General features: G+C 32.2%; 1 protein-coding gene across 2 annotated transcripts in view; it reads right to left on the bottom strand.

Annotated features, from left to right (window-relative positions):
- Positions 1 to 26,490, bottom strand: part of LRRC7 (leucine rich repeat containing 7) — a 391,693-nt gene that overhangs the window by 240,485 nt on the left and 124,718 nt on the right. For both annotated transcript variants that reach the window (XM_065892761.1, XM_065892769.1), the window contains exons 4-6: positions 24,768 to 24,846; positions 12,098 to 12,187; positions 8,254 to 8,310 (exon numbers count right to left, since the gene is read on the bottom strand). In XM_065892761.1, the coding sequence (XP_065748833.1) occupies positions 8,254 to 8,310; positions 12,098 to 12,187; positions 24,768 to 24,846 (226 nt within the window). The remainder of the gene's footprint in view (positions 1 to 8,253; positions 8,311 to 12,097; positions 12,188 to 24,767; positions 24,847 to 26,490) is intronic.

Here is a 26,490-nt window from a genome sequence, read left to right as displayed (position 1 = left end):
TCTCCTAATGATTAGTTTTTTCATGCACTTTCTAAAATACCAGAGAAGGATCCTAGTGAAAATCAATTCACCATTTCCTCTTGAGTGTCCACTGTTGCTGAAACTGTTCCATCCCCAAATTAGTAATTGGAAAGAAAAAAGCATGCTGCTCAGCAGTTGCTTCCTTGAGAGTTGGACTGTGGGGTTGGAGCTTCAAATAACATAGTCAAGATGACAAAAAAAATCTCTCACAAAATGAAGCTTATTAGATTCCTGAGTCAAACTATAATCAGATCAAAATTCCTGCAAAACTCTGCCTTGAAAAAACTCTAGCAGAGTTTCTAAGCTACCACTCTGAAAGCGGAATCCATGGCTAATTTCACAGCAAAAGTGATGGGAAAATTAAGGGATGATTTGGAGTTTTTCAGAGAGAAAAAGGGAAGGTTCTAAGAAAGATGCTTGGAGATACAAAGGTGCATTGTATACTGTATATAGCAGAGACACCCTGTGGGATGGTGAATGTTGAAAGATAATGACAATGGAAATGTTGACTCTAAGCTGTGAAGTGTCTTGACATGTTTGTCTTCTGCAAGCTGTGGGCAGTCATTGTGAGTTTTTACATTGACATGTGTCATGGTGTATTTTAGTAAGAAAGCTCGCTCTGACAAGAATAAGGAGATGGATTCCAATGGAGGAGATAGGAAGAATGAGTTACTGCAGGCTAAGACAGGTAATATTAAAGACCTCAAGTAGGGCGATGACAGAAAGTAGAGAAGAGTGTTTAGATGTGGCATAAGTTGATGGACAGTGGATTTGGGGGTAGTAGGAGAGGAAAATAGAATTGAGATTTCTAATTTCTGTAATTAGGTGGATGGTACTGTCACTAGGCAGTATATAATAAGATGCCTGGGATTTCTGTTTGGTTTGGTTTGGTTTGATTTGTTTTTTCTTGGAGTGGTGAGTGGAGAAGAGAGATGAAGGAGATTTCAGTTTTGATATGCGGTGAATAGTCCATCTGAGTTCTGGCTATTGGAATATGGAATTTGAAATCAAGTAAATGTGTGCAATTTACCATATCTGAGACCACAGGAGTAGTCTGTTAGCTAGGTCCTTTGTGTCTTTGTATATTTTTACAAGACTCTGAGACCAAGATCAACATTAATGTAAAGTTCAGAATATATTATATCTTTAGTAAAGATATTACATTTTTTCATAGAGGGGAGAGCAATCATCCACATTAAATTGTTTGAATTTGGAAATCTGCAAATGTTGAATATGTTCCTCTCAGTTCTTGTTGAGAGTTTTTATTTATTTATTTTATCATGTCTTTTACTATCTGAGTTCAATTCACCCAAAGAAACTACAAACCTTAAAAAGAAAAAAAAATAGTCTTTAAGAATTGATTAGTAGCTTCATTTGCAAATATTTTCTCCCATTCTGAGGGTTGTCTTTTCGTCTCGTTTATGCTAATCTTTTCTTGAATGCTTTTAAGTTGTCTAAGTACCATAGAACACGCTTTTGTTTAAATGCTTTTCTGGTTCTAAATAATCATGACTCATTTTTATCAACTATTATGCAAAATATATTTCACAGTTTAAAGAAGGCAATGACCACCCAATATTCTTTTAAAATAAAGACACTGAAGTTCAAAGAAGTTAAATAATTCATAAACAAGAAGCAAGGGCCTGAATACAAGTCCAGGTTTGTCTGACTGCAAAGTATACCCTCATTCAAGTACATTCTGGCTCTTCTTAGGTGAAATAGAACTAAGTATAGGCTAATTTTTCCATGAGAGACTAAGCCTTGAGAGCTTATGAAACTGAAGTCATAGCACTTTCAATCTCGCTATTATACCAGGCCATTTTCATCTTTTGGTAAATTTAATCATCAGGGATCAGAGTGGCTATTGATTGAAGTATTCTGAAAAGAGCGATTTGATCCTATGGTTTTATGTGGTTTTTGTGCCCTCCCCCTAACTCCTCACTGGACTTGACACAACCTTAGCTAAACATAATACTCTCAACCTTAATTTTATGTTGAAAATACAAGGATAAAAAGAAATATAATTAGCTCACATGTTAGGGAGCTCACACTCTTTTGTGAATCCTTGGAAAGCATATGTTTTATCATTTAAAAGGGAATCTAATAATTATATTGTTAGAATGCATTATAATTTGTTGAATGCTTTTAAATATAACATGTCATAATTATCACTTATTTCATTTGAATTTAAAATATAAGACCCTGTGAGAAGAAGTAAAAAAAAATCCTGGTTCTAAGTGCAATTCTCTAATCCACTAATACGGTTACCCTTGATTAGCTAGCTTGTCACATTATCACCTTTGATAAAGAAAACCCAGAACGGGAGGGTACCATGGGTGTAACAAAACACCATACCTTGTAAATTGATATTCATTCGTAAAAGCATAAGGTAGTACCATTATAAAAACACACTGTATTCAGTTATGTATTACAGTCACAAAAACAGTTAATAGAAACATCAAAAAGCTATTCTGTAAGCTGTGCCTGACAAAGGAATTTTTTGTTACAATAGCACTAAGGAAACTATTGATGTATTTCATTGTAGTAACCAGTACAGTAACGCCAAATGAGATAAATTCATTAATAGGACACTGAAATGAGAATAGAAAATGACTTAGTCACAGCTGTCCAGTTTAGAATACATATTATGACTTTTTCTTCATTATGCTGACAATGATAACTGGTAGGAAAATAGATAATAAAGGAAGAGAGGTTTTAAAAAAGAAAACATGACAAATACATTATATTTTTGTAAGTCTGCCTAAAGAGTAATCTTATTTAAAAATATATAAATGAATTTATATGAAAACTAAAAACATGTTATTTGCAAATAAACAGAAATTTGAGTGGAAATTATGAATATGGAGTATTTATTGCCATTCAGGTTAGGAAAAAATCCACAATATATATATTATTCACATATATAAAACCTCTATCACTGAAATTCTCATTTTTATAAATAGTAAAGCATTTTAGCACATAAATACATACTCTCCCCTGGCCCTCTATATCTACAAGCATTTCGGACATAAAGCTGATAATTTCCTCAGTGTTAATAGTGTTTATTTTTAAATGTTTAAAGAATTTTTGTATGAAAATAGCTTTTTAAAATAGGTTTTTATGTTGAAACAATGCAAAAAATTATAAAAAGCTTCAAAGTACTATACAAATAACTTTTCTGAACTACTTGATGGTAAATTGCAAACCTGGTGTCCCATCATTCCCCAGTACTTTAGTGTGTATTTGTTACAAACAAGAACATTCTCCTACCAAACCAAAGCAACCATCCAAATTACGAAATTAACATTGATACATTGCTACCATCTAATCATCAGACCCTACCCAAGTTTTGCCAGGTGTCCCAATAATTTTTTTTTTTAATAGCAGAAGAACCAATTCAGAAACACTGCTTTTAGTTATAATGCCTCTTTAGTCTTCAGTCTGAAACATTCCCTCCGTCTTTTCTTAACTTTCATGATCTAGCGTCTCTCATTAACAGTGCTTTAATGTACCTCTGGTTTCAATTTATATTTATAATTCAAGGGGATCTTTTTCTTAGAGTATTTCCAGATAACATACTATGCTTCTGCACCTTCTGTGAATATATGTGTGCTGTGTGTGTGTCTTTAGACATTCACAGAGGGGGAATACTGTAGAGTTTCTGAACCTTTGTCTTTGGGTGGGGGGGAACACAATAAAAGCAATGATGCTCAAGGAATAAAATCATGTAAATAATAGATACATCATTTACTAGTTTTCAAGCTTACATAGCCTAGAAGTTTCAAAGTATCATTCATGCTTATACTTGGAAAGTCTTCCTTTCAATTATTCCTTAATGATTTTTTTCTATGGAGAGTCCAAAAATTGTCATAGATGATAGTGAAATAGAATTCAATTAATAACCCCGAAGAAAATTCGCTCAATAAAATGTTATCTTTTGAGTTAATATACTAGAAACAGTTATATGATTAAAATAATCCACTCAACAAATTTGGTTCTTCAAAATTGAGAGGGCCCTCTATTTGGTGCTCTGTCATAGTATACTAGGTATTTTGACAAGGCTTATTTTACATAAAAAGTCAAATCTACTTCTAGGTGAAAATAAAAATGTGAAAACTCACAATGGGCTATGAATATATTGGAAATAGAGACAATTCGGATTTTACAATTAATATGTTTCTGGATTCCACAGCTCTTTCCAGCTTCACAGTCTAGGATCTAAAAGAAGTCGTTGCTACTTCAGACTTATCATTTCTCTAATTGAATCCCTTCTTCTAACAACTCTTAGAGTTCCTTATCCACCAAGTTCATCCATTTTTCCCTTTTTGGATTTATTCACCAGGGTTTACTTACTTATTGATATTTCCCCAGCAATTCCACTGCAACATGTTTGAAATTTTCCTCTCTTAGTTATTCTATTATGACAGCGGATCGAGGAATCACATTTCATGCCTTGTGTTCCCAGGTGGCAGGGCAAATATAAACATTAATATTAGCTTAACCTGTGTTTCCTTTCTTCATATTATTTCATATTTTTATAATTATCACAGACAAATTTACACAACATCATATTTTGGCTCAATTTGAAACAAAGTCACAGTCATAACGTTATCAACGGACAGGCCATATTTTAACTTTAAGGTTTTAGAAAAATTCTCATAAAAATGGAAAATGTTTATTTAAAGATAAAACCCACCATTATTACTAACCATTTGTATGCTGTTACGTTACTTCCATGGAAATGGTTCCTCAATTTCATTTTAAAATATTATCTTATCCCTTTATTTTCATCTTGACATATGTTTCTTAACTAAATGTATCACTTTTTAATGACAAAGTCAAAGAAATAAGTCATAATACTTTTGGATTTTCTTTAGTTGTTATAAATATTAATTGCCTTAATTTGAAATTATTTTCTTCCATTGTCATGACTTGGTTATTATATGTAACTTGAAACCACCTAAAGAAGAGAGAGAGAGAGAGAGTGAGTGTGTGTGTGTGTGTGTGTGTGTGTGTGTCTGTATGTGTGTGTGTGTGTGTGTAGGTTTAAAATTCAAGGCTCAGGTATCAGCCATTGAGAATCCACTAACCATTTATTCTTTTTGCCTTCATGATGCTCACCAAAGACTCATCTTATTTTAATATTTTGTATCTTATATTATTTTCTATGGGAAAAAATAATCAAGTGACACAAAATGTCCAGGTCACATGACAGATATTTCTCATTATGAATCAATATATCAGCATTCTTGTTTACTTATTGAGTACTCCCCTAAATGCTGGGCACTGCTTTAGGCACAGGAGATTCAGCAGTGACAAAACAGAAAAAATTCCTTTTCTGAACAGAACTTATGTTCTCCTGAGGAGATCATCTCCAAGCAAACAAAAAGTCAATACAATTTAGAGAACCATAAGTGTGAAAAATCAAACGGAAGAGTGAAATGGTATAAAGGCTAAGGGGGAGCAACCTTATATGATGTGATCGGGGAAAGCCTCCAAGGAGGCACCATTTGAAGAAAGTTAGGAATCCTAAGGAAGCTCTAGCCTGAAAAGATTTGAGGTAAGGGAATTCCAGAGAGAAACAGATAGTGCAAAATCTCCAAAATGGGAACAAACTCATTTTTGGACTACCCTTCAAAATTAATTAAGAGGATAATTCTGCTATGAGGACAAATTTTATCATAGAAGTGAAAGGGTTTTTCTTTTTGGTTATCTAGTTTTTTCCAGATATTCAATGTCCTCAATTATTACACACAATCAAGAATGACTGTGTCAATGAGTTTTAAGCAAATGTGTACCTTAGGAAAGGAACAGTGTGAAAAAATTGATAATACTAAATTCTATTTAATAACAGAAAGAATTTGTCCTAGAATCTGCACTTATCAAAATGTCTCTATCAGCTTACTTTAAAGAGACATTTTAATGTATGTTATATCATAATTCTTCACATTTTTACATTTTTCATAGCTTGCCAGGTATTTAGACTTTAAGACAGAAGATGAAAAGAAGAGAAATTCACTGAAGACCTGCTAAAGATTTGACATCTTGTTTGTGTCCATGAGGAAATCATGAGCTATCTCTTCTTGGAGTAATTATTAAAAAGTTAAATTGTTTTTCATAAAACTATCTTTCTTCCTTTATTTTCATTAGAAGTGTAAAAATAAAGGATAGTAGAAAGCTCTCATATATCTCTCTATTACAGGTCTAGATTGGTGATCAGAAGGTACTACATATAATACATAGTAAAAACAGAGTTTATCTTTATTCACAACAGAACTTTCTGCAATTCTCATTTTTATAGACATCAAAACTAGGATAAAGTTCACCATATATATGCATGCCCTTGGTTTTTTTGATTTTTGTCTATAAGGTAAAAAATAAGCATACTAGATTGAAAATAATTTTTCAGATTTTTTAAATGTAAAAACTGTAACAGCTATACAAATTGTACAAATATAACAGTCTACCAAGGAGATCCCACGTCATTTCCACACATCTTTACAAATTTTTTAAAAAAATGCCAAACAAATTTAAATGCATATTATTCTACTTATTTGAATTCTGTTTGATACTGGGCCACTGACTCACAGCCTACAGAATACCCATTCACCAATTATGATCATTGTTACTCATTACTATGAACTGTTCACACATCTATCTCATATAAAGTCCATATTACCCATCTATGGTCAGGCTTTATATTTAAAATTTATATTTTAAAAATACATATTTAAAAACCTGACAACCTGTATCAGATTTATTTTTTATTTCATATCAAAACTGTTATTTAAGAGCAGAGGGGAAAGGATTCTCCTCCACACCATCAATATTTTCTCTTTGACCCAAATGTTCATGTTTAGGTGAAGGAGACAATTGCTCTTTCACCATAGTTTAGTGTGTAATTAGCCTTGTTTTCACTCTACTTTAAATGTAGACATTTAAAATATGGGGGATGGAAATGCATTTGCAGTAGATTAATGCTGAACAAGTAACACTTTCAACCATATTCGCATTTCTGTTTGTGCCCCCAATGTGGAAGAGGTGCCTTCCAAGACTATGCATAGTGCTTTGGCTTAGAGAAAGACCACTCAAAAGTGCAGGGTATCCAGATATGGTGACATTCCTCCTTTTCATTTTCTCTCCTTGTCTTCCACTTATGGAGGAATGAATAGATGTTTTATCTCTATGTATATAATTAAATTAAATCTGTATAATTATTGAAAGCTTTATATTGCCCTGACAGAATTTTCATACATGTTTATGTAACAAAATGTACTTGAGAGTATTGTATTGATATAAAAAAATCAATGAAATTCAGTGTAGTTTTCTTAGAGAAGGGATATAAAAAGAAAAAAATAAAATTAAGTTTTGGTTCAGCAGACGAAAGGTCTCTAAATCCTGCTGATATGTTTCAAAAATTAATCACTGTACTCAATATTTTTCAGCAATACTGCAGGAGGGTTAAAATAGCAACATAGTACTTTCAATATTTTAACTGTAGCATATACAAGTCATAATTATTTATTTGAGTAAAAAAATCCCCACTTTAAATAATTTTTGAGTTTCAAAGGTATTTTTTTCTGTAACAGCACAAAATTCTATCATTAGACATAAATAAGGCAAAGCAGGATGAAACAAGTTTATTAAACTAAACATTGAATAAAATGTTGGAGATTAGTTTTGACATAAAAATATTCTGTATTTTTATGTAAACCAGATTTTAAACAGACTATTAAAAAGGTACAGTTTGAAAGAATGTATAAATATAAATTTTCTGCCAAATCATTTTAGGATCTCTAAAAACATTTTAATCATTTTTATGAAATATTTTTGTGTATTTTTGATTTAAAACCTGAAAATTATCTCAAACCATAAATTAACTTGAAATGTTAAACATTCTATTAGGTTGAAACTTTTGAAACTGTTGATTGTTTGGGGGCTATAAAAATGTCAGTTTCTTAAGTTTCAATGCAGTAACTTCCTGGTGTGTATGTTTAAGAAGAATCTTAAATGGACTCTTCCCACCTTTACTTGTAATTACACAGTTTTATAAAGCAGATACATTCTTAATATGAATCCCTTATAATACACTGTACATTTTAGCCTCTAGAAAAAAATTGTAGAAAAATTAACTCAATCATAATGAAAAAGCATAGCCAAGATAAAAATAGCTGTCTTTTTCCTACTAGTGAATAATCACAATTCAAATTTAGAAAATATTCAGCCACTTACTTTGGTAGAGTTTTCAAGTGATTTTCTCTTAACTCCAATATCCGCAATTTGGCAAGTCTGTAGAAATAAATTTAAAAATTGCTCTTAATATTTCTCTATAAAATAATATTCTTATGGTAAAGTAAACTGTTACTTTATTATCCAAACAACTATGTCCAAACATTACATACCATGGTTACAGATTTTTAAGAATTATGCAAATTGGTTATGAGTAGGGTTGCATCAACATTGGAGAATAACAAATATCCCTTTCCTAAAAATGAAGTTCTTTCAAAGATATCATTGAGACCAAGTCATCTAAATCTCCTATATTTTATAAAATTATATTCACTGTTGTTTGATTGTATGCATTCAACAGATTATTGAATATCTACTAAATACTAGATGCTGCATTCACTGAAACATGGTGATACTTCCTCTTAAGAGACAATAAATGAATTTTTAACACAAATAATATAGCATAGTGGTTAAAAGCTTGAGCTTTGTGATCAGACAGATCTGGGTAATATTCAGACTCTTTCATATCCTATCTGTTTTTTGCCGTGTGACACTGGGCAAATTAATTAACTCCTCATAACTCCAGTTTCCTCATCTATAATGAGTATGTGATAATAGTACAAAAGTTATAGGGTTTTGAATATTAAATGATGTCACACATGTAAAGCATAATGCCTGGCATACCATAAGTTTTAGTATGTGTTAAGTTATTACTATTCTTTAATTGAAAAATGGGAAAAGTGCTATAATATACCATATTTAATTGACTCTGAGATTAACATCTGAACATTTCAAGTGGACGCACATTTAAAAATGTATAGTATCATCTATCGTATGACAGTACTGGAGTTGGGATAATCTTGTGAAGGGATGAGAACTTTTCACAGTTTCTGTTGCTTGCATAACATTTGTAATTAGAAATGTATTTCACATTTAAGTATTTGTTAGTGTTTGCAATCTGGGACATGCTATTGTTAATAATGCCTATACTGAGCTTTAAAATGTACTCAGTTGAGGCTACTTTAGGACAAATATTAATTGAATTATCCAAATCCTTAGTGATGTGGGAATATTTCACTATTTGAAATATACAATTCACCTACAAGGTCCCATATTTACTGTGCTTTTAGATATTCAACTAGTTCTCTTCTCCTTTCCTTTGTGTTTTGAGTTCTACCAAATTTCCAATTTAATTTTAATCTTATAACTCATTCTTTATTTGAAATAAAGTAATTTAGTTCTTCAGAGCATGGGTATATCACTAGTTAAAGAAGTTTCTTAAACATTTATATATCTCAAATCTTCATATTGGTACTGTTGCAGTAATATTTTACGACTTAGTTTGGCCTTTAGGGACACTAAATCTCAGGTTTTGGAAAGTATCTTAAAACATTCTTTGTTAAATTATCCAGCTGAAAGTTATAGAGCTTTTTAGATTACAATAATAAAATAGAGCATTTTTTTTGGCAGACAATTCACATAAAATTGAATTCTAATTTCTAAGTGGTTTGGGTTTTGATATTATGTTATCTGTTTGCCCAAATTTCTTCCCCTATATTAGGAATAGTAAAAAAGAACGGACAAAGTGCAAAAGTGTGTCTTAGGGAGATAAACATTTCCTGATTTAATAAACCAAAGGTATATTTGTAGCATTATCATCAGTACCAGAAGGAAAATCTACTTTATGTAGACAAATGGTGTAGTATCAATTCATTTAGAAACGAGACAAATGCTCTTGAATATCTGTGAATTTTCAGAACTTCCCAAGTGTATGGTATTCGTAGGTATTGTGAAATCATGATTACAAAAGTAAGGGAATTTGGAAAAAACTTTCGAGGTGATTTCTGTATGCAAATGGAGGCTGCTACCTGTTAAGGGACTTCATTATTACACTGGGTTCTTCTTAATGTCATATATTAGCTTCTGCCAACAGATTGGTGTCGAGTTACACTCAGTCAGTTATTTGAACAATTTTAAAGATGATCATTTAGAAAAATGCAGTTAACAATAAACTTAAAATGTCTTAACTTTCAAGATATATCTTTTATATTTAAAATAGCCAAGACATGGAAAGAAAGTTTCCATTGACAGATAAATGGATAAAGAAAATGTGTGCATATATATGTATGCATGTGTGTGTGTGTGTGTGTGTGTGTGTGTATATATATATATATATATAAAGCCATAAAAAAGAAGAAAATCCTGCCATTTGCAACAACATGGATGGACCTTGAGGGCATTATGCTGAGTAAAATAAGCTGGGCAGAGAAAGACAAATACTGCGTGATCTCACTTACATGTGAAATCTAAAAAGAAAAAAAAAAAACCTCATAGAAAAAGAGATCAGATTTGTGGTTACTAGAGGTGGGGGTGGGGTGGGGGAAACTGGGTGAAGGTAGTCAAAAGACACAACTTTACAATTATAAGATAAATAAGTACTAGGGATATAATGCACAACAGTATTACTATAGTTAACACTGCTGTATGGCACATGGTATATTTGAAAGCTCCTAAGAGAGTAAATTCTAAAAATTTTCATCACAAGGCAAAAAACTTTTTCTTTGTAATTATATGAGGTAATGGATGTTAACTAAATTTATTGTCCTAATCATTTTGTAATAAATTTGTCATTACTATGTTATATACCTTAAACTCATATAGTGCTGTGTCAATTATACCTCAATAAAACTGAAAGAAAAAAATTCACTCTAGAACATCTAGAAAACATTGAAAATATAAAGATGAAAATAAAAATCATCCATAATTTCACTTCCAAGGAAATAGTCTTTTATTTCATGTACATTCATATTAGTATGGAAAACACAGTTTATATATAGCTATGATATGTTTTGAACATAACGTCATAGGAATTAATAGATATTCCTCTAGGCAAGATTATAAATTGCTACATGGTATTGTCATATGGATGTACCATAATATATTCAACCAATCTCCTAGATGGATGTGTGCTTCCATATTTTTCATATTGTAAATAATGATAAACATCCTTGTCCATAAATCCTAGTATGATACATGATGATATGATACATTTCTAGAAATGAATTACAAAGGCAGTGGTTGTAGATATTTTCAAATATTTTAAAGCACACTGCCCTGCAAGGAGTATATAACATTCTGCAGTTTCATCAGCAGTGTGAGGTTATCTCTTTCCTCATAGTCTATAAATAACTTTACACTTTTTATAACATGCTAGAGCACAAAGGCCCTTTGTTGTCATATTAATTTGTACTATTTTTTTATTTATGATGATAAACATTTTTTGTGTTGCCAATTTGTAATTTATTATGAACTGCCAGTATGTGTCATTTACCCATTTTTTTCTAATGAGAACTTTAACTTCATACTCATTTGTAAGAATTCTTTATAAGTTAAGGATATAATTTATTTTCCATGTTCAGTGGAAATATTTTCCTATTTATTGTTTTACCTTAATTTAAAAAATATTTTCTAATATTATTTTATTTTAAAAGCATTTTATGGATTCAAATCTATCCATTTATGATATTTCCTTTTGTTTCTATGCTATAAAGGAGTTTCCAACCCAAGAGTCAAAAATATCCATGTGCATATTTTTCCAGATCATTTCTGATTTTATTTTTTTATATTTAACTCTTTAATTCATCTGGAATTTGATTATTAATGACATGTAAAGACCTAACTTTATTTTTTGCAAAATGTTTCATTAATTGACATGGTCTCATTTACTGGACAAGAATGAGGGTGTCTTTAATTCCAATGGTCACTTTTGAAGCCTCACCTACTGGTGCTGGTACAGTACTTATCTAAAATGAAAGAAAATTGTATCGTTTAAACTTCTTATTCTTACCTTCCAAAATTGGCTGGAAGAAATTCAAGAAAGGCATCATTCAGGTAGAGCTGGGTCAGGTTTAGAAGCTGTGTGAAGCCATCAGGGAGTCTAGAAAGGAGTTAAAGGTTTAGTCATTGCATAGATGTTGCCATAGAAACAGAACAAAAAATATATCTCTAAGGAGAAAAAATAGAAGTGTAATACATTTTCAACTCTCCTTCGGTATCACAGTAATGGAAGAATTTACTGAGCATGTTGTTACAGCTTGAAAATTTTGCCTGTTATTTAAATAAATTGGCATTCACCCACCTCCACACTGCTTTCCTATGCTGAGATTTATGTCATTGCCAAAGTCAGAGACATCATTTCTTACTGTTGCCCTAACCTTATGCACACCAGTGAGATATTTTTATGGAAATTTCAAGTTGTATGACATGTTTTGTAATTTTAAATTTAATGTTCTTTCTCAATAGCATATTCACATATATAGTCAGGCAATGCTATCTACTCATTCAGTTAATCATTAAAATTTGTCTACAGTTTGTGACAATGATGACTAAAGCTGTCCAACATGAAAAGGGAAGGAGTATTTTGTCCCTTTAACTGATAATTTCTTTAATGCAGGACCAACATACATGTACATTATAATTCAAATTGATCCAATTCATGTGCATTGAATAAAAACATTGTCACAGTAATTAAACTGAATCCTAAAGACTTTAAGAAGCATTAAAAGAGTTGAGAAAATATCCTATGGGAAAATCTTACTACTTAGATAAAACAATTATTTGAAATGTTTAAGTAAGTTTTACCAAAAAGATTTAACTCCAGGATTTTTCTTAAAAGGATATTATTTTTTAATAATTAAATTTCTACTTAAAAATTTTAATGTCTTTATCTAGGCTTTAGACAAGACCATGTTCTTTCACAAAATACTTCTAAATACTGTTCATATCTGCTTTCCCCTAAAATTCCAACCTATCTCCTTCCTTGAATTTACTGACAAAATTATTTAAAGAGCTGCCTCTACTCACTATTTTTTACTTTACTCCGCAAGCTATTGCTTTCTGGCATCTACCCTAACTCTATTACTGAAACTGCACTCACAAAAGGCTCTTAAGCCCTAATTCCATTAACTTCATTTCATTTCGTAACCCACACTGCCTAGCAACAGTTGCCATCACTGATTGTTCTCTCCTTCTGGACTTCTAATATACTCTTCCTGCTCTCCCCCCACTCCTGGAAAACTATATCTGAGTTTCATTGCACGGTTTCTCTTCCTCTGACCAATCTTTGGTTATGAAATGTTTTATGTATATAAAAGAGTATAGCAGAACACTCTATACATAAATCACAGCAAGTTCCTTTTTGACCCACCCCCTGGAGAAATGGAGATAAAAACAAAAATAAACAAATGGGATCTAATGAAACTTAAAAGCTTTTGCACAGAAAAGGAAACCATAAACAAGATGAAAAGACAACCCTCAGAATGGGAGAAAATATTTGCAAATGAAGCAACTGACAAAGGATTAACCTCCAAAATTTACAAGCAGCTCATGCAACTCCGTATCAAAGAAACAAACAGCCCAATTCAAAAATGGGCAGAAGACCTAAACAGACATTTCTCCAAAGAAGATATACAGATTGCCAACAAACACACAAAAGAATGCTCAACATCACTAATCATTAGAGAAATGCAAGTTAAAACTACAATGAGGTATCACCTCACACCAGGCAGAATGGTCATCATCAAAAAATCTACAAACAATAAATGCTGGAGAGGGTGTGGAGAAAAGGAAACACTCCTGCACTGTTGGTGGGAATGTAAATTGATACAGCCACTATGGAGAATAGTATGGAGGTTCCTTAAAAAACTAAAAATAAAACTACCATATGACCCAGCAATCCTACCACTGGGCATATACCCTGAGAAAACAATAATTCAAAAAGAGTCATGTACCCCAATGTTCATTGCAGTTCTATTTACAATAGCTAGGACATGGAAGCAACCTAAGTGTTCATCGACAGATGGATGGATAAAGAAGATGTGGCACATATGTACAATGGAATATTACTCAGCCATAAAAAGAAACGAAATTGAGTTATTTGTAGTGAGGTGGATGGACCTAGAGTCTGTCATTCAGAGTGACGTAAGTCAGAAAGAGAAAAACAAATACAGTATGCTAACACATATATATGGAATCTAAAAAAAAAAAGAAAGTTTCTGAAGAACCTTAGGGTTAGGACAAGAATAAAGATGCAGACATAGAGAATGTACTTGAGGACACAGGGAGGGGGAAGGGTAAGCTGGGACAAAGTGAGATAGTGGCATGGACTCATATATACTACCAAGTGTAAAATAGATAGCTAGTGGGAAGCAGCCGCATAGCACAGGGAGATCAGCTCGGTGCTTTGTGACCACCTAGAGGAGTGGGATAGGGAGGGAGGGTGGGAGGGAGATGCAAGAGGGAGGAGATATGGGGATATATGTATATGTATAGCTGATTCACTTTGTTATAAAGCAGAAACTAGCACACCATTGTAAAGCAATTACACTCCAATAAAGATGTTAAAAAAAATAAAAGAGTATATATGTACCACAGTATAATTTAATAAATAGAATCGGTACCTTTAACACCCTCTAGGTGTCCCTCCCTGACTACATCTATTTGCTCCACAAATTCCTGAATGATGTTTACTTTTCTGCTTTTTAAGGAGTTTTACCACACCTATTTAAATCCCTAAAAAAAGAAAAAAAGTCACATGGTTTTGCATGTTTTTGAACATTATATAAATCAAATCATACTATGAATATTTTTCTGAGACTTTTAATAATTCATATTATTAAATAATTCACTGATTAGTTAAATGAAATTCATTCATTTTGATGTAGATGACTGATCACCATAGCATAGTATTCCATTGTATGAATATACCACTATTTATTTATCATTCTCTATCTAATTGAACATTACAGCTGGTGCTAGTTTTTTGTTTGTATTTCTGTTATATGTTCTTTTTATTTTTACCATATATTCTGGTGTACAAGAGTTTACTTAAGTTATATTGCTGGTTACAAGAGATTAATGTCCCTATGAATAGGTCTCAGCTAATGACTAGAAGGAGTATAAATACCTCAGCTCCCTCACCCATTGTGCTTAACAAGTCTGTGATATATGTTTAAACTGTTTCCCAGTGTTTCCCACAAAGATTAAGGTCCAGTGGTCCATACTAGTAAATAGCTTGATAACATATCTTTAACTGGTATTTTCTTAGATTATTTTGTAAATATATTGCTTGAATTACTTTCTAAACTTTTCTGCTGGGGGACCCAAACTAAACACAATTAATATTTGTATAACAATTTGGTAGGAATTCTTTATACACTCTTAAGACGCTGATCTTATATGTATTATTTTTGCTACAAATATCTTGGTTCAATTTGTATTTTGGAGTTGGATTGTTTGTGTCTGGCTTCATAGAGGATGTTTCCATAAATTTGCTCCCAAAGGGAGGTAGGATTCATAAAAACAGAAAAGAGAGAGAAAGGAGGCAGGGGAGGAGTGAGAGGTTCTATAACATAGAGGTAAGATTTCACCTGAGATGGGTGACAAAGAGAAGATGAGTTCTAGAGGGAATACTTTATGTATAAGAGTGTTAGAAATTAAGATTTGAGAATATTAGTAGGGAACAGGATTTATAGTATACTTAATGCTTGAGGCAAAGTTTTGAACTTTATCCTATAAGATTAAAAAGAATTTATTGTAGATCTTTGTTTTTCTCTATTTTTTGCTTTCTATAATACATTAGAGCTCATATCCTGATAGTAAAATAGTTTTTATGATAATGGCACAGATGTCCAATAGATTACAATTCAATTTAACTACTATCTTACTTTGATGTCCTTTTGGTTTCTATAGTCATTTGAGAAAAGAAATCATTTATGACTTTTCAAAAAAGAAGATTAAAATGTGTAAAATGAGAAGAATGTTAAAACTTTTTATCTAATAATTTATTTTAACATTGTAACTATTAATAAATAAAAATCCTTTTAAAACACCAATTTTCTAGTTATAGGGACAGTTTGAACTACTCAGCTTACCTTAATCTATTTTTCCACACATGTATGCACTACATGGTATTACATTGTACTACTTCTTTTGATGAAAAATATATTTCTTTAGGCTGCTTCTCTGGCAAAGTTTATCGTGTAAGAAAATCTGGCTCTTACATAGAACACTTCTCTAAGGATTTAAGAATTGACTACACTGGGCAGATTCCAATTGCAAAATTGGACTGCCAAAAATAAGTTATATGAAAAAACCAGAATACAAAGTAAGACAGTTGTTTCAGTCTGCTTATAAACAAAGATGTGTTGACATTGTATATCGAATCTTTCTTTTCTAAAAATGTAGAATTAAAAAGTATATTTATACAGTATGTCTTGTTTAATAGCATGTGTATTTTTTATTTCAATTTACTTAAATAAGAATTTGTTGAATGGTTACTCTGCACTGAGATTCAAAATTAATGCTTTCTTCCTCATCTTCCCCACAGCATTATATTCATAGGTTTAGCAAAATGCTTATAACAATTATATTTTATACAAGTTTGGGGAATTTTTTATTCCTGGAATAGATTATACATTCTTTGAGGACAAGGAATTTTTTTAATCTCCGCAATAATCTAGTATTGTATTTTGAAAACATATTATTTGAAAATATATATTCAGTAGGTCTGCTAAACAGATATTCAACTTTATTCATTATTAATTTTATGGTATGATTTTGTAGCTTTAATAGTGACAGTGGTCCCACTTGTCAACATCACAACTTCCAGAGGAACATACAAGGACCTGCAAGGAAGAATATATTCCTTAGCAAGCTAGATAAACTCAATGAATATGAAAGTCATGGGCTGTCTTTATCCTCCTCCAAGATACTCAATGAAATCCAACATTTTACACTAAGTAAGGGAACTCTAATGAAAGGTTTTCACATTCCTAAAGGCTTTCACATTCCTAAAGTAACTGTGGTTTTCCACATTTGACTGATTTATTAAAAAATTCAAAGTATTTTTAAAAATATATACTGGTAAACAATTCTCTCTCTAAGGAAACATTTTCATTTTATTAATGGCTGAAATTAAAAGTGGAGAAAAGGGAACATTCTTACACTGTTGGTGGGAATGTAAATTGGTACAGCCACTAAGGAGAACAGTATGGAGGTTCCTTAAAAAACTAAAAATAGAACTACCATATGACCCAGCGATTCCACTACTGGGCATATACCCAGAGAAAACCAGAATTTGAAAAGATACATGCACCCCAATGTTCATTCCAGCACTATTTATGATAGCCAGGAGATAGAAGCAACCTAAATGCCCATCAACAGAGGAATGGATAGAGGAGTGGTACATATATACAATGGAATATTACTCGGCCACAAAAAATAACAAAATAATGCCATGTGAAGCAATATGGATGGACCTAGAGATTGTCATACTGAGTAAAGTAAGTCAGACACAGAAAGACAAGTATCACATGATATCGCTTACATGTGGAAACTGAAAAAAAGGGTACAAATGGATTTATTTACAAAATGTAAGTAGAGTCACAGAGGTAGAAAACAAACTTATGGTTACCAGGGGATAAGGTGGGGGGAGGGATAAATTGGGAGATTGGGATTGACATATACACACTACTAAATATAAAATAGCTAACTAATAAGAGCCTGCTGTACAGCACAGGGAACTCTACTCAATAGTCTGTAATGGCCGATATGGGAAAAGTATCTAAAAAAAAAAGAGGGGATATAGGTATATGTATAACTGATTCACTTTGCTGTACACCTGAAACTAACACAAACTGTAAATCAACTATACTCCAATAAAATTTTTTTAATTAGCATATTCAAATTGCAATAAAGAAAGCACAGTAGAATCAGACACCTAAAATATTTAGTGCTTGAGCACATGGGCATTGATGTCAGAAGACCTAAGTTTGAATCACAGTTCTTTCAATTACTTATCTCTGTAACTTTTACAGATCACTTAATCTTTGTAAGACTCAGTTTCCTTCTTTATAAAATGATCATACTAATATCCACTTCCAGAGTTGCTCCAATGAGTAAATGATTACCCACCTCATATTAAGAACTCACTAAACTGGAGCAATTTTATTACTTTTCCTTGGTATTGTTTTTATTCTGATCTTTCAAAATTAACTAGAATACTAATTTAAATACTTTTATCAGTGCTAATTTTATTGTTGGAATAGGCAGATTAAGATTGGCTGCAGACATCCTTGTTTCAACATTTTTCTTTTCTAATTGCATTTACTTTAGAAGTTTAATGAAAACATATTACAGGCATTTGACCTCCATTAGAACAGTTAAACAAAATTAAAATACAGGTGATATAAGTTTTGATTAAGGAGCCAATGTCAAATCTCCTACTCTAATTGGAAAGATATTTTACATCTAAATATTTTAATTTATAACCTTAAAGTTATAAAATTAACCTAACATTATCAGAGAACATTTAGAAAATAAAGAGAAAAGTAAAATGTTGCTCATAATTCCACCTCCTTAACACAACTATTATTACCATTTCATGTATTTAATTTTGATCTAATTTCCAATTAATTATTTTAACATCACTGCAAACTTGTATCATGATTTCTCCCTTTACTTTGTAATTATCTTTCAATTTTGCTGTATAACCAGAGTGACTACATAATCTATCATTCAAACTAGGACACTTTGGAGTGTTAAAAGGGAACTATTATTAATCATGCCACATCAAGAGGTATAAACTGGGATGACTTGAGCAAACAGAGACATATGATCACCCTATAAATAATCTTTATAACCATCCAGTAGATGTACCATAATTTATTAGCGATTTCCTTATTGTTGAGCATTAAGAATGTACAGATTTTTCAAATTGTATCTTTTAATTTAAACCAAAATCAAAATGTTTCTTCAGGATTTGTGAAATATAATAAAAGGAGCCCAGGAATTTAAATACTATCTTTATGTATTTCCATATGTAAAAATTTACATAGGTAATATTTATCTACTTCATAATTGCCGTGACGATGAAAATGAAATAATCTAAAAGCCTGAGACATTCTAGGTTCTCAATAAATGTTGGTCCTTACTTTCTCATTGAGAAGTTGTTATTTCAATTTTATTGTAATAATTTTCACCAGTGACTTGGTTAAGGCATTCAGACTATACTATAAAGTTCACATCTAAAACTAAAACTAGTACGCTAACACTTAAAACTATAATTTTCATATTCTAGAGTTTTCATGACTTAACTACTTTGTAGATTTCTTGTATCTAAGAAGATAAACAGAAAAGCTATAAAGAAAAGTAAATGAAACCTAAGTCTATTTTTTAATAGAGCAAATTGATAATCTCTGGTATAACTGATCAAGTAAGAAAAGAAAGAAGACAAAAATTATTGATACCAGGAATGAAATAGAGAGCATCACTAGAGATATTATAGATATTAAAGGGCTAATAAAAAAAATTATGAAAAATGAGGTACCAATAAGTTTGAAAACATATGAAATGTACACATTCCTAAAAAACACAAGCTACCAGAAATCACTCAAGAAAAAATAGGCAACTTGAATAATACTATACAGGAAAAAAATTTCAGACTAATATGCCTCATGAATATAGATGGGAAAATCCTTACAAAATATCAAATCAAAGGCATTAATTTATAAAAAGTGTTATACTTCATGACCAGGTAGGGTTTATTTATATCATCATGTCAATAGATATTTTTTTAAGAAAAACTGACAAAATTCAACGTCTATTGACAGGGAAAAGTCTCAGCAAAACAGATTTCAAAGATTTGGCAGATTCTAAGGTGGACCCCATAATCTTTGCTTTCAGATGTTCATGCCCTGGTAAAATCTTCTCTTCTTGAGTATTGGTAGGACTTGTGACTTGTTTCTAATCAATGAAATGTGGCAAATAGGATATGATGTCATTCTCATAACTATATTACATTATGTGACTCCATCTTGCTATGATACTCACCCTACTCTGCTGTTGGCCTCGAAGAAACAAGATGCTATGTTGTGAACTGCCTATGGAGAGGGTCACCTGGCTGGGAACTGCACCAGCCTTTAGGAGGCAAAAGTGGCCTCTAGCTGTCAGCCAGCAAAATGCTGGGGCTCACAGGTTTATAACAGCAAGAAAATGAATTCTGCCAATAACTTGAATGAGCTTGAAAATGTATTTCTCTCCAGTTGAGCCTCCAGATGAGACTGCAGTTTGATCCCTTAATGGTAGCCTGGTGAAACTCTCAAACAGGGAACCCAGCTACAGCATGACCAGATTTCTGACCCACAGAAACTTAGAGATAGTAAATATATGTTGTTGTAAGCCACAAAGTATGTGGTAATTTCTTACACAGCATTATAAAACTAACACAAATTTTGGTATCTGGTATTGGGATTCTGCTGTAATAAATTCCTAAAAAATGTGGAGTGGCTTTGGAACCAGGAAGTGGTTGAAGAGCATCATAGAGAAAGCCTTGATTTTCTTGAAAAGTTTGAAAGTAGAAATCTAAACTCTGACAGCCCTGCTGGTAAAAGCTCAAAAGGAAGTAAGAAATGTATTATTTTAAACTCCCTCAGCCTGATAAAGGGAATGTATTTAAAAAAAGTAACAATCATATATAATGGTGAAAGTCTGAATGCTTTCTCCCTAAGATTGGGAACAAGGCAATAATATCTGTTTTCACCTCTTCTATTCAACATTATACAGGAGGTCCTAACCAGGTCAATAAGGCTAAATAAATAAATAAAAGAAGTACAGATTGAAAAGGATGAAATAAAACTGTCTTTATTCACAGGTGACATGATAGTCTACATAGAAAATCACATCCCTTCCCCCACAAAGCTACAAAGTATTTACTAGTACTAATAAGTGAATCTAATAAAGTTGCAGGATATAAGGTCAATATACAATGATCAATTATATTTCTATGATAGAAAAATTATTTGTAATTGTCCCCAAAACATGAAATACTTGGAATAAGATGAACAAAACTTGCACAATATTTGTAAACTTAAATCTACAAAACATTGATAAAAATTTTTAAAAGATCTAAATAAGTATAGAGATATATTATGTTCAGAAAAAGGAATACTCAATATTTTTGACATGTCAATTCTGCCGAAATTGGTCTACAGATTCAATAAATCCTTATCAAAATTCCATATTTTTTAGCAAGCTGATTATAAAAATTATATGGAAAAGCAAAGGGCACAGAAGAGCCCAAATAATTTTGATAAAGAAGAACAAAGTTGAAGGACTCACATCCCCTGACTGTGTGAATTACTACAAAGCTACAGTAATTAAGATAGTATAAAACTGGTGTTAGGAGAGGCATATAGATTAACATAAAAAATAGAGAATTCAGAAATGGATCCAAACACATATGATCAATTGATTTACAAAATAGGTACTCTGATAATTTTATAAAGGAAGGATAGGGCTTCCCTGGTGGCGCAGTGGTTGACAGCCCGCCTGCCGATGCAGGGGACACAGGTTCGTGCCCCGGTCTGGGAAGATCCCACATGCCGCAAAGCGGCTGGGCCCGTGAGCCATGCCCGCTGAGCCTGCGTGTCCGGAGCCTGTGCTCCGCAACGGGAGAGGCCACAACAGTGAGAGGCCCGCATACCGCAAAAAAAAAAAAAAAAAAGGTAATCTTGGAACTGGAACAGTTGGATATCTATATGCAATAAATAAATAAAAGAGAGGACCACAACCCTCACACCTTACATATATTTACAAAAATCAACTTTAAATGGATCATAGACCTAAATGTAAAACCAAAAGTTCCAGAGGAAAGCATAGAGGAAAATCTTTATGACTATGAATTTAGTAATGATCTCCTAGACAGTGACAAGAAGAATAAACCATAAAAAAATTATAAATAGGGCTTCATGAAAATGAAAATCTTTTTATATTTGAAAGTCACTATTTAGGAAGTGAAAAGATAAGTCATAAGAGCAAACAAATATCTGATTTTTAGCCAGAATTTATAAAGAATTCATATAATTCAATAATAAAAAGACAAGTCAATAAATATGAACAAAAAATCTGAACTTTTAACAAAGAAGCAATACAGATTGTAAATAAATACAAGGAAAGATTCTAATTTGACATTTAAACTATAAATTAAAACTACAATGAGATATGACAATGAGATACTATATCTACTAGACTGGCTAAAATAGAAAAAAAAAACTGACAGTACCAAATGCTGACAATAATGAGGAACAATGGAAACTCAGATTGCTGCTTGGAATGCACAATGAAATAGTTATTTTGGAAAACAGTTTGGAAATTTCTTAGAAGGGTATGCATACATGTACCATACTACAGAGAAAACTACTCCTAGGTGTTTACCCAACAGAAGTGAAAACAGATGCTTACACAAACACCTGTACAGAAAGGTTTATACCCACTTTATTCTTAATAGCCCCAAACTGGAAACAACTTAAAAGTCTATCAACTGAGGAAGAGATAAACAAATTGTGTTATATTCATACAATGGAATTCTACCTAGAAATAAATGGGAATGTAATACCAATTCTTGAAATGGCAGGAATAAACCTCAAAATCAGTGTTAAGAAAGAAACCACAAAGTATGACACCATTTATATGATATTTTGGAAAAGGCAAAACCATGGGGACAGAAATCAGATCAATGGATGACTGGGCTGAGGGAACTTTTTGGGATGATGGAAATAGTCTATATATTAATGATTATGGTGATTCCGTAACTATATACATTTGTCAAAATTCACTGAGCCATACACCTAAAAGAGTGAATTTTACTGTATGTGAGTTATTGGGTTGGCCAAAAAGTTTGTTTGGGTTTTTCCATACATCTTAGGGAAAAATCCAAATGAACTTTTTGGCCAACCCAATATATCTTAAAAAAAAAAAACCGCTGACTTTAAAATTGATATACTATTTAAATTGACTTTTTTTTGAGTAATATTTTAATGAATTCCCAAACTTTCTTTTAGTGTTAGATATTTTTTGATGAAATCAGTTATATTCATTTATCTTTTAAAAAGTTAAATATATGAAAAGAATCCAGAAGCATAGCCAATAAAACTATAGATTTTAAGATTTTTAATATGTAATTTATCATCTGACTTCTACTCTCAAAGACCTGACCACGATTCCTAAATACAATGAGCTATTAGAATTAAAGAGCTAGAAATCAAAATAATTCATCATCTGCCCTGGATTATGACTTAAGTCAAGGACGTGTCTATAGTCCTGTTGTGATAAGTTAGCAATATTTATTTCTTTTATGAGAAAGTTGCATTTTGGTCTAAGTGTTTTGGAGAATACTTTTCACGTTTTTCTTTCCCCTCACCATATTCTACATTTGAGGTAGAATATGGTTTATTCAAACATAGTTTATTCCTTGATGTTCCACACTTTCTACTAAAGGCCTCAAATTATTTCACAAACCATTCACTGTAAAGAGCCTCATCTAAACTTCTACCTCATTCTTTTACATTCTATTTCATTTCTAGTTTCACCTACATCCTCTTCTCATGATCCACAGAGAAACCATCCTCACTACTCCCTCTCCTCAACCCTATTGGTGAAAATTTTCCCTTTAAATTCCTTTTGATAAACTTCCTTTTGTCTTTTACTGGAAACAATAGATTCATTCAATGCCTTTCCTATGAACTTCAGTTTCTCCCAGTCTCCCCATCTTCATGTGGACAAAGGACTGAGGGATTTTGCTCAAATCCTGTCAGTTTTTGTATTATTAAAGTGCCAGTTTTACTTTGCAACTCATTATCTGCATCCCAATAACATTGATTAATTTCATCTACTTCCAAATGTTACTACAACTTTCAGTAGACTTTCTAGATTTTACATCCACTTCCACAGATAAGTGACTTTAACATTCAGGTCCAGGGCTTACCCAATCCATTCACTTCATGGTTTCTTGACCTATTTGATTCCACAATACACACTATCACTATGGCATATCATAATTTGAAACATGGTCACATGCTGGGTTTCACTTTCCCTTGGCATTTCTCTATTAACAGATCATGACACACAAATACCCTATTTCGGATCACAGTATTTTTACCATCCATGTCTTCCATTAGGCTATCCTCACAGAATTGTCTTTTTACTCTTCCTGTGATATCTGGTGCCTAAATACAGTACTCCCTTTTTCTGATCATACTTAATTCATTTTCCACCTTGAATCACATGACAGCTATTTGCATGCACCTTATACACTTGCATTCTCTTGAACTTTCATCAGAACCTTGATGCTAATTTTCCAGCATGACCATAACTAATAACTGTTTTCTTAGTTTTGGCGCTCTTCCATGGAATGTTGCTTGAGAACCACAAAAAATGATGACACGGTTTCCTTCAAAGTAATGCCATCTTTTGTCAATTAGGTCTTCATTGTTACTCAGCAATGCTTTTCCTCATCTTTTATTGAACTATCCTGATTTGATTATTCCTTTCCCATCATTCTATTAAATTGAATTTTAAATACAGCATTTAAAATTCATTTACTATGTGAGTTTCCTTTATCTTGGTACATTATTATCCAATGGAAATATAAAGATAAATAAAATGTAATCACTCATACTCACTTAGAAATGGGATTGACACTGGCTTCAATAATTGTTAAACACTTACAGCACTTTATGTTTTCTGGAAATTCTTGTACACCTAAAATTAAGAAAATAGTACATAAAATATACTAAACAATAGTTTTAATATTAAGAATAATTAATTAAATACACAGTGTAAACACCATATGGGTAATCACATGTAAGAATATTAACTTATTAATATAATACATTAGTGTTATATAATATACATACATTAAAAATATGAGTGTTAAATAATATTTTATGATAGTAATAATTGGAAATTAGATATAAAATTGAGGACAGTTTAGCATAGGATATACCTTGGCTGTTTACTAATCTAAAGAAATAAAAATAGTTGGGATTATTTAGTTATTATAGTGCTGCTACAAAAGAAAGGGGAATTCAGCAGATATAAGAAAACAGAAAATACAATCTTTACTCCCTTCATTTTGTAAGATTGAGAAGATTGAACATGTACAATGTAAAGATACCTAAGGAGAATTCACAAAACCAATAGATATTCCCAAACTATTAAGAAGCTCTAACACATTTTGTGCACCTCTTTCTTGTTGGCACAGAGTGCAGCTCTACATCTGCCTGAAAGGGTGACAAGGTGAGCAATCCTTCCTGGGATCCTCTCTGGAGTCTCTGAGGTAGCCAGCCTGACTGACTGCCCTTGGAGAACTGCTCATCTGCTGTCACAGCTGTGCTGTTGGCTTTGTGACAGAAAAACACAAGTTTTTCTTACTGGAAATCAGTAAGCCAAAACCCAATCCATAAATTAGGATTTTATTCAGAGGAATAAAAGATGTGGAGGATGCTTCAATCCATTGATACAAATGAATTAAATATATAGTTGGCCCTCCATATCCACAAGTTCCACATCCACAGATTCAACAAAGCGCAGGTAGAAAATATTAAAAAAACAAAACAAAACTCAGAAAGTTCCAGAAAGCAAAACCTGAATTTGCTACACACTGGCAACTATTAGCATAGCATTTGCATTTCATTAAGTATTATAAATAATCTAGAGGTGATTTAAAGTATACAGATGGGTGTGCATAGGTTATATGTAAATACTACACCATTTTATATAAGGGACTTGAGCACCTGTGGATTTTGGTATCTGCAGGGAACCAACCAAGTTTGGTATTTTCTGGAACCTGGAACCAATCTCCCACAGATACTGCGGGATGATTGAAATAAGCCCTACAGAAATTAGAAGGGAAAACAGCTATATGAAGCCATTCCTATATCCCTGCAGTACTGCTTGCTCTCAATTTTTGAAACTATTGTTAAGAATTTAAAAAAATGTCTATGAAGTACTAGTCCTGCCAAGTACTTCATATATGACAGAAGGATAAGGAACACTTTGTGGTAGGATTTAGTTGAACTTTTTGATGATAGATAATCAAGAAAGAAAATCCTCCACCTTCTTAGATTCTGTTGACCTAGACCACCATGTCCACAGGATTTGAAGGTCCAGAGAAGCAGCAGGAGGAGAGCCAAACCAAACAAGTCATTTACCAATGCAAAGTGAGGGTATGAAAGATGGTGTGGAGGCATTTCTCATGCCACTTCTCTCTATGTGAAGATTCACCAGAAACTGTGCTGTCCTAAAATTATTGCTGAAGGATTTTGCCTTCTTAATAAAAACCTAAGGAAGTTTAGGAGCACCATTACGTATGAATTGAATGAGAAAAACAATTACCCTTTTTGG

The sequence above is a fragment of the Phocoena phocoena genome, chromosome 1 (genome assembly GCF_963924675.1).
Source record: "Phocoena phocoena chromosome 1, mPhoPho1.1, whole genome shotgun sequence".
NCBI classification, from domain to species: Eukaryota; Metazoa; Chordata; class Mammalia; order Artiodactyla; family Phocoenidae; genus Phocoena; species Phocoena phocoena.
This window is presented reverse-complemented; position numbering and strand designations above follow the sequence as displayed.